The sequence below is a fragment of the Tachysurus vachellii genome, chromosome 4 (genome assembly GCF_030014155.1).
Source record: "Tachysurus vachellii isolate PV-2020 chromosome 4, HZAU_Pvac_v1, whole genome shotgun sequence".
NCBI lineage: Eukaryota > Metazoa > Chordata > Actinopteri > Siluriformes > Bagridae > Tachysurus > Tachysurus vachellii.
The window spans coordinates 32685640-32695639 of NC_083463.1; the positions used below are offsets into that span (position 1 = coordinate 32685640).

Genomic DNA, 10000 nt, shown 5'->3' on the forward strand with positions numbered 1-10000 from the left:
CCTTCTGTTACTCCGTCACTCGTTCTATCACTCACTCCGTCTCTTACTCAGTTCATTTATAAATTCCTTCCTCGTTCACTTTCTCCTTTCCTGATTCAGTCACTGTTCCCTACAATCACACCCTTCTTCCTTTGTTCGGTTGGGATAAAATGCTGGGTGGGAAAGTCTGAATACAACCTACACGGTGCTCAGGTAGACTGCTGTGATACAGAACGGCTGGGATAAAGTGTAGCTGGGATGAGGTGGGGATAAAGTGTAGCTGGGATGAGGTGGGGATAAAGTGTAGCTGGGATGAGGTGGGGATAAAGTGTAGCTGGGATGAGGTGGGGATAAAGTGTAGCTGGGATGAGGTGGGGATAAAGTGTAGCTGGGATGAGGTGGGGATAAAGTGTAGCTGGGATGAGGTGGGGATAAAGTGTAGCTGGAATGAGGTGGGGATAAAGTGTAGCTGGAATGAGGTGGGGATAAAGTGTAGCTGGGATGAGGTGGGGATAAAGTGTAGCTGGGATGAGGTGGGGATAAAGTGTAGCTGGAATGAGGTGGGGATAAAGTGTAGCTGGAATGAGGTGGGGATAAAGTGTAGCTGGGATGAGGTGGGGATAAAGTGTAGCTGGGATGAGGTGGGGATAAAGTGTAGCTGGAATGATGTGGGGATAAAGTGTAGCTGGGATGAGGTGGGGATAAAGTGTAGCTGGGATGAGGTGGGGATAAAGTGTAGCTGGAATGAGGTGGGGATAAAGTGTAGCTGGGATGAGGTGGGGATAAAGTGTAGCTGGGATGATGTGGGGATAAAGTGTAGCTGGGATGATGTGGGGATAAAGTGTAGCTGGGATGATGTGGGGATAAAGTGTAGCTGGGATAAAACTAAAACATGCTGGAAAGCCGGAATATCGGGATAAAAAGTTTGCCTGAAATTATGGAGGAATAAACGATCAGGCTGGAACACAGTCATCCCTTCTGCTATTGTTCATTCCTACTTCTGCCACTCAGTCATTCCCTTCATCCCTCCCTCTTTCCCTCCCTCTCTCACCATCTGCAGTTGTTGGAGTTGGTAAAGCAGGGTCATCTGCTGAGGGTTTATCGGTGAAGTTAAAAGTGCAGGATTCAGGCCAATGTTTTTTGCTGCAAACTGCAAGAGCTGCGCTTGAACCTGCACATGAAGAACAGATCAGAATACAGAGAGAGTCACATTCACTTCACTACAGACTCATCAAGTCATGGAAAAAAACGGGTAATTTATGGCTGATGATGCAGAATGTTGAGCTAAAATGTGGGTCTGAGTGTTGAGATAATAAACTGAGCTGGAATGTTGGGAGACAGTGTAGCTGGGCTCACGTCTACAGCTGGAATACTGTGATGTACAACGTTATTAAACTCTATGGTTTAATAAAACACTGAGTCGACGTGTCGGGATTCCGGGCCGGAATGTCGGGAGACGGGTTTTACACACCTGAGGGGAGAGAAACTGAGGCACTTGAGCACGTAGTGGGGGATGATGGGTGGAGTTTAGTGCTTGAGGGGGTGGAGCCCTGGATTGTGCTGCTCCATTACTGCCAAACATTCCATTCATCTGTGAAAGAAACATGAGATTTATTTAGCAGAAGAGACACTAGTTTATTTATTGTGACCCCGAACAGGGAGCAGATGAAAGAACATGTTTTTTATAAAATTACAGGTAATATTAAATCACACACACACACACACACACACACACACACACACACACACAGCAGAAATACAGTAATACAACAATCTAAAAATCATGCAACAGGAAGAGTTACATTTCACATATATTTTTTATTTAATATTTTTTATTAATACCTGCTTTTCCCCACTCACCTGTCTACTGTTTAAGTTTTGCATTAGTCCTGGTGAGACTCCGCCCATGCCATGGCTAGGAAGGCTGCTATTGGTCAGTTTGAGGCCAGGAGAATGAATAAAGGGTGATGTGGGCGTGTCATCTGATAATCCACCGTCCTGATAAACACAGAGCATAGACGAGGAAATCAGCTTAGATGGGGACATGCTTGTGTGTGTGTGTGTGTGTGTGTGTGTGTGTGTGTGTGTGTGTGTGTGTGTGTGTGTGTGTGTGTGTGTGTGTGTGTGTGTTTTAAAGCTCAGTACCTTGTCTAGAAAGGTGTTTCGGTCGAGTGACAAGTCTTTTGCGAGGTTAGGGGGGCGACACAACAGCGTCCTCATCCCTCGTTTATCTCCATCGCTCTTTTTCTCCAGCAGAGCGCCTTAACACAGATAAAAATTGAGCCAAAGTGTGAGTGTGTGTGTGTGTGTGTGTGTGTGTGTGTGTGTGTGTGTGTGTGGGTAAATATGTGCTAGTTTCACACTTACTCATAGCTTGGTCTAGATTCATGTTGTTACTTCTCAGTGCCTCCTCTGCAGGATCCCTCTGAAATTCACACACACACAAACACACACACACACACACACACAAACACACACACACACAAACACACACACACAAACACACTCTGGTGATATTCAGGATGGTATTTAAAGTGGATTTAAGGTTGTATTAAAAACATATGCAAGATATTTAAGGATCTAAGGCTGCATTTAGAGTCAATTTAATGTACTACAGTTAAAAAACAAAACAAACACAGCAATTTTCCAGGAACCTGTCTATAAACTCCAGGTTCAAAATCCTCCATGTAAAATGTTTATGGTTCTCATATGAAGCATTATGAAGATTATTCAGTAGCTTACAGGGAAGCCCATGTCTGTGAGCTGTTTAATCAGTCGGTTCATGATCCAAACTTCATCCTGTTTGGTTGGTATTTTCCCCTGAGAAGAGAAAAAAAAACATAATTAATGTAATAAATAAATAAATAAAAATTACATGTATAAAATGAATTCAGATTATAAAAGTGATAGTATTGATAGTAATAATCATACCAAAATCTCTCAACACAGCAATTCCAGATAAAACATATTTTAAAATGGAGTGTGTCAAAGTTTATTAATTACTAAATGAATTAAACGACTGACTCCAGCAGTACTACATTCATTAACTCATACTCCCACCTTCTGTACTGCTTTCTTGGGCTGGTTCCAGGAACTAGAGGAAGAAGTGTTGTCCTGGGAGGCGGGGCTAGTCCACATGTCCCCATCCTCAGCATCCCACTGGCTGCCGCTAATGCCGATCTCCTCCCCGCCGGACCCCCAGCTGTCCTGCATAGATTTGGGGGCTGTAAAAAAAATAAATAATAAAAAAAAAAAAAGAACAATGAAACCAAAGTTTCTTTAAAAAAACAAAAGCAAAGATTTTACAACGTCATAGATATCCAACCACCAGGTGTCAGCGTGTTTTAAAGCCATAATTACTAACCTTTTTGTTTCATAGACTTGTTATCACATGAACAGAGACAAATTAAAAAGTCACCACATCCCACCATCACAGCTCTTACCTGGTTTAGAGGTTCCTGAGCCTCTGCTAAAGGATCCAGTGGATTCGTGGCTGTTTTCTCCCCAGACTCCAGCAGCTTTAGGCGACTTCCCCCATGCTGTGGTGCCGTTATCCACTGTAGGGTTCGAGGAGTCCGGTTCTCCCCGGAACTCAGATTTGGGCTGAATGTTGGGGAGATCCCCCCAGCCTACAGACAGACAGTCTGATTACTAGCTCGCAACGGAGGTCACGTTGTTCTGGGTCACTTAGATATCTTATCTTCTTTATTCTTAGCATAATAAACGATATTTTGGAAACGTGTCCAGAGATTCCCCTGATTAAAAAGGAATGTGATGATCCAGAGAAATTAAAACCGAGATTGGAAAAGTTTTTTAAGTAGACCAAAAATTTTAATTCACATTTGGTCACTTATGCAATTGACTGTAACGTTAAAAGCTTCCCCCGTAGACCGACACCCACATATTTGTTTGCATTGTCGCGCATGCAAAAAGATCGTAGTGACACTACTGATAACAGCAGAGTGAAGCATACAGAGGCTGCTCTTAGGAGGACAGAGGGAAAAAAAATACAGACAGCAAACGTCTTTGTCTGCCACCGATCCTGAACGCTGCCAAGAACAGAAATAGAAAGCTTTCATGGGGCCGGGAGCAGGGCCCGAGGGCCGATTCTGTCAAGCCAAACACAAGGCGGACGTGTCTTTTTAACTGCAGGACGCAGGCCAACTGGCAGCAGAGCGGTGCAGAATGCATGCCATCACACGGTTCTGTTAAAGCTCTGAAACAGAACTCCTGCATCAAGCTCACTCCTGACAGCCCAGCTACATAATGCCAGCTCCGGGGAAGAGCTCCTTCAAGCTCTCATTGCTTTCACATACACGCAATCAGATTTTTGTAGCTTACTTTTGATTTAAACCATGAATTCTCGAAGGTCAGAAGGTGCTGATTAATCTTCTATAACAGCAGCTCTGACAGTATCTTAATGCGCTCCGTTGAATATTTTAGCATTTCTGTAGTAACAGTTCAGTTTTTATACAATACGCATGAGACGTGAACGTAATTTAATTGTGCCTAATCGTTGATATGGTGATTTTTTTTGTAGGGACACAGTTAGTTATAGTCTAGTCCAGTGTCAGCTCTCATTAGCAGTCAGAAGATAAGCTGTAATTTTTCCAACCTCTTCAGTACGGAGGAGTTTATGGTTTATTCCTTATTTATCAAACTATTGACAATGTAATTGTGCTGTTTAGCACATAATATTTTCGCCTCTTAAACCAAACATATGACGCCACTCACCTGGATTCATCTTGGGCATCCTGTTTTGTGAAGGTCCTAGCTGGTTAGAAGAACCATTGTTGCCATCGGAGTGCTTCGGAGTCTGAGCGTGGCTATGGTGGTTAGGACCTGTATGGTTGATGCTGTTACCCCCATTGTTGCTGGGGTTGCCCTGGGAGGAGGGGTTATTTCTGTCCCACATATTTACACAGGCCCTGTAGGAATTTGGATCTCCCCATGTGGAGGTTCCGTCATCGATTTCCATTTTCCTTCGAATTGAGGAAGGGGAAGGCTCTTCCCAGCCTGTAGACTCATCCCCTGGATCCTGTCTTCCTGCAGACCTCCAGCTAGAACCACTCTGCTTCAAAGAATTTGGGCCACCCCAAGAGCCCATGGACTCTTGAGGACTCTTTCCACCCCAACCCTGTACAGGACCATTTGAGTGTTGGGAGTCACGACAGTTTTCACCTCCCAGTGGAGCTGCTTTTCCCCAGCCCTTCTGGGTTTCCTTCCAGCTCCCACCATCTCCATCCCAAGAGGAACTACGAGAACTTTCCATCTTTCCTTCTGAAGGCTCTCCCCAATCTCCACTTGCACAATTTCCCCACCCTGAGGAAGAACTAGGCCCATTTCCTCCAGGTTGTGACTTTACTTGGGAAGGACCATCATCCCAGGTTGAGGATTTGTCCTGTGAGCCCCAAAACTGGCCACCTGAACTGTTGGTGTTGGGGCCATCTGGCATTGGCTCTCCCCAACTACCAACAGAGCCATTGGACACTTTCTTATTAGCAGGTGGCTCTGCCCACCCAGTGCTTGCCTGATTTGTTGGTGAGGAGGATCCTCCCCAGCGTGGTGTTGACATAACCCGAGAAAGCGCCTCAGACTTGCTCCCAGAGTCCATCCTAGGAGGCACATTTAGTTTGGTATTGGCACATCCTGCTTGAGGTGGTGATCCAGTTGAAGGTGCATTAGAGGAAGTACCCCAAGCTTCAGTGCCACCATCATCCTTGGGGCCAAGTTTTTCGTCCATTTCCCAGACTGTGTGCTGCAGAACAGGGGTTTGACCCCAGCCAGAATTGCACAGCACACGAGGATCTAGGTCCGGTCTAGGCAGAAGTGGAACATCCATACTGGAGGACCTTTCACGCTGCCCTTCACGTCCTTCATTGCTGTCCTTGCTACCTTCACTGCCTGGAGCATCGGTACCCCAGGAATTCATTGACTCTTGAATGGGACCCTCATTTGTATCCCACCCAGTACCTTCTGTGCCTGACTGTTTGTTCCAGTGGCCCCAGTTTGCATCACCTCCCCCTTGTCCCCAAGAGGAGATGCCACCAGAATCCCAGCCAGAGTCTTTGGATTCTCCACTCTTCGTGTCTCCTTTACCCCACCGAGCAGTACCATCTCCAGTGGTTGGCTCAGTGGGAGACTGACTCATATTTCGCCCCCAACCATCCACAGGGCTCATAGGCTCTGCTTTAGTGTTCAGTCCATCGTTTTTAAGGTTTGAGGGCTCCATGCTGAAAGTCATGCTTTTTGGGGATTGGTGCTGCTCTGGAGTGTCTGGATTTCCCCAAGCACAGTCTCCTACAAGGTTTCCATTTCCATTGGTGCCTTGAATTGGTGCGATGCCCCCTGGACCACAGACATTGGATGAGACTGAATTTGACCCACCAATACCCCCAGGCCTGGTCCCCACCCCAGAGCCCTCATGTCCAAGTATGGGCCATGCGGAAGGGTTAGCGCTGGGGTTCAGGTTTATATTTGAAGAGCCCCAATTAGACTGGCCTCTGGTACCCATGGACAAATCGGATTTGCCCTCAGAGACCCAACCCCTGTTGGGGCCACTAGGACTAGAGAACATACTTGAGGAGTGATTAACACTTGCTTTGCTGATTGGGTAGTGACTGTGCTGGCTAGCTCCTGTAGCCATACTCATGCTGCTATTCACAAATGTTGATGTGTCAGCATCCACGACACATTCTAATGATTCTGAAGAACGTTTAGTGACCTTTTCATCAATAATCACTTGATTGCAATTGGTATGGACGCTGCGGGATGTGGTTTGGTCGCCACAGAGCAAATTCTCATGCTGGGCTTCCAGGCCACTCTGATTGGGCAGCACTGTAAAGATAAGGACAAGAAAGAAGACGATAAGATATCTATATAGTAGGTGTCTACACAAAAGTGTATGAATTATGGAATAATCTGCAAGAAACTTTGATCTTATGAAACTGTATGGCACATGCAAGAAAAAGCTATAAATAATAATAATAATAATTATAATAATAACAGCATGAGTTTAAAGTCCACATTACTAAAATAAACAGGTTCTGTGAATCTGCAACTGAAATAATTTTAACTGAATTGACAAAACTTCAGTCTGAAACAGCACTGAAAAGATTACTGACAGTGATCTATGACTTTTCCCTTAAACTACACCAGATATTTGTCATACAAGCCTAGTTCTTCCAGAATATTGCAATGCTCCCTGGACCATGTCACTGGTTATATTAGATGAAGCACATCCATATATATAATATTACACATCTTCAGAAGCATCTGAAAAAGAAGCACCATTACTCATTTCTCCCCAGACCTGCAAGAAAAGCTGAAGTGGAAACGGAGGTTCATTTATTTGCATGAAACCGAGAGCAGTCCCTCATCCATCATTCCCCATGCTCCGCTAGCTCGCTATAAAACCCAGAACCACACTTCTACCGTTCATCACGTATGGTTGCAGAGCTCTGAATCGACATGTAGTTTACTTCACGGGCGGTGTAATCAATCATGACAGCAGGAAATCAATAGTGTTTTGAAATGATGGTGGAAAAGAGGCTGGAAGTCATTGATTTTGGAATGCAAACTCAACCAAGTCTTTCGCTCTGCTACTGAGATCGTGTTTACTTCCCTAAAGGCAAACCTCAGTTCATTACGCATTAATTAGGCAATAAAAGAATCAGGAATTTTTTTTTGTCTTACCTTCAGGCTTCATTTTGATAAAGCTACATAATTCATCGCTCACCTTCAACGCAACCACCGATCATCAAAATAAAAAGCATTGAATAGGTTTAACTCTATAATTGTGCAAAAATGCATTCGTTTCCTTGGCGGATTTTTGTCTCCTTCATTTTGCCTTATCCACGTTCCCCAGACGTCCTTATCTCACAGACATCAGGCCTTGCTAAATTTCAGCTCAACCCAAGCCAAAAAAACCTTGCAGCCTGAACAGGAGCACCGTCGCATGCGTACAAATAGAATCGACTCTCCTAAAACGTGAGATGAAAACAGAAAATGGACCTGGATGGTGCTGACAGACCTGCATACCTCTGAAGACAACACGATATTCGATATTTCGCAAAAGATAGTGATGAAAAGACGCACCGGTGAATCCGTGACTTCACAAGATCCGGACAGAATCGGTAATCACAACAAATCTACGCAGAAAGACACCTTTGACTGGGCGACTACCGGCCTCAGAGCTCTGATACGGCTTCGACAAAGGAGCAGTTCACATCTTAAAATCTGGGACATCATCATTTCTTTCAGTTGAAAAAAAAAATTGCTTTCCCAGACTGCAGTCTCGCTTTGGCTCCAGGATCAAACTGCTCTTTCAAGGGGAGGCGGGAGGGGAAAAAGCCAGCGGCGGTTTGGGTTAAGACGGGTTAAAAGGCTCGGATGTCCTTCAGCTCGACTCGACTGGCAAAACCTGAAATACCTTTCGAGCCGTGCTGGTGTCCGTTCAGCACCTCAACAGCTTCGTTTTTTTGACTGGAATTTTCAGGAACATAGAAGAACTCAGGAACAGTGAGGAGATCCAGGAGCAGTTTGTTTTCCTGGCTGTCTTTCGGAACACGACGCCATTTTATCAGAGCTGAAACAGAGCCAAGATAACTAGGCTTTCTGTCTCATTCGCTCTCTTTTTCTTCCCCCTTTTTTTATCCGTGTCCTCAGAAACCCTCACATTCTCTCCGTACGTCTGTTTCACTTACAAGGATGGGGAAAAACACGCACACGACAATCAGACGACATGATAAATTAATCATGTCCTGAGATCGAGCCTGTTTTTTTTTTTTTTTTTTACTTCTTTGATTTGGTTGCAAGGACACAACGAGTAGAACAAAAAGAGGAAAAAATGATGAAGGGATAAAGAAGAGAAAATGGAGCCTGGTACGGATGGAAAAGCAGGAATGGGGGATACCTGGAGAGAGCGTCGGAATGAGCATGCTGAGCAAAAAGAGGCTGTTTTTATTCCCGGCCATCTGAGCTCTATGCTCGACTGATGCCAAGAACGCATGTGTGTGTGTGTGTGTGTGTGTGTGTGTGTGTGTGTGTGTGTGTGTGTGTGAGACAGAGGGAGAGAATAATGCTAGTCATTTTTCAGTAAAAATTAGTAAGCTAGATACGCTGCTATAACCATTAGCTCAATCTTTGTGACAAACAGACAATAAGGCAACGTTCAACCGATTTGGGGGCGGAGCTACAATCTCAGTTTGTGATGTCACTAAATAACTGCAGCTTTGAGCCAATCACATTCAATATGCAAATTTCAATAATAAATTTTATGTATAAAATAAAAAAGGAGGCTATGAAATATTGAAAGTATCAAAATGAAAATGTTTTTCTTGTTAAACTTAACAAAACAAAACAAAAAGCTTCACTTGAATATTTTTATTATTATTAATTTCCCTTTTTCTTTCTTATAGAAGTATAAACATCTAACGAAAACAAAGAGAAATAAAACAACACTTTACATTACAGAATATAATAATGAGTTAATAACCGTCGTCATAATCTCAGTAGCGTTAGTTAGCAACGTTATTAACATTATTACCTAACTATCCCTGAACACGTCATTATTAGCGGTGCATTAGCTTATTAGCTTAGCCCAAGGCTACAAGTTTATATTCTGTAACTTATAGAAATATAACAGACTGCTTCTTCTATTAAATCTAGTTTAGTGATTAACACAAAGTTAAACAAGCTTCAGTATACAGTATAGTACACACACACACAAACACACACACACCCCAATACACACACACACAAACACACACACACCCCAATACACACACACACACACACACACACATCCCACACACACACACACACACACACCCCAAAACACACACACACACACACACATCCCACACACACACACACACACACACACACCCCCCCCAATACACACACACACACACACACACATCCCACACACACACACACACACACACACACACACACACACCCCACACACACACACACACCCCACACATCCCCACACATCCCACACACACACACATCCCCA

General features: G+C 44.1%; 1 protein-coding gene across 1 annotated transcript in view; it reads right to left on the reverse strand.

Annotated features, from left to right (window-relative positions):
- tnrc6c2 (trinucleotide repeat containing adaptor 6C2) overlaps window positions 1-10000 on the reverse strand; it is a 25063-nt gene that overhangs the window by 5400 nt on the left and 9663 nt on the right. The window contains exons 3-11 of the mRNA XM_060869071.1: window positions 4714-6816; window positions 3423-3608; window positions 3040-3203; window positions 2722-2799; window positions 2347-2404; window positions 2125-2240; window positions 1840-1977; window positions 1451-1570; window positions 1031-1150 (exon numbers count right to left, since the gene is read on the reverse strand). Coding sequence (XP_060725054.1) covers window positions 1031-1150; window positions 1451-1570; window positions 1840-1977; window positions 2125-2240; window positions 2347-2404; window positions 2722-2799; window positions 3040-3203; window positions 3423-3608; window positions 4714-6631 — 2898 coding nt within the window. The 5' untranslated portion in view covers window positions 6632-6816. The remainder of the gene's footprint in view (window positions 1-1030; window positions 1151-1450; window positions 1571-1839; window positions 1978-2124; window positions 2241-2346; window positions 2405-2721; window positions 2800-3039; window positions 3204-3422; window positions 3609-4713; window positions 6817-10000) is intronic.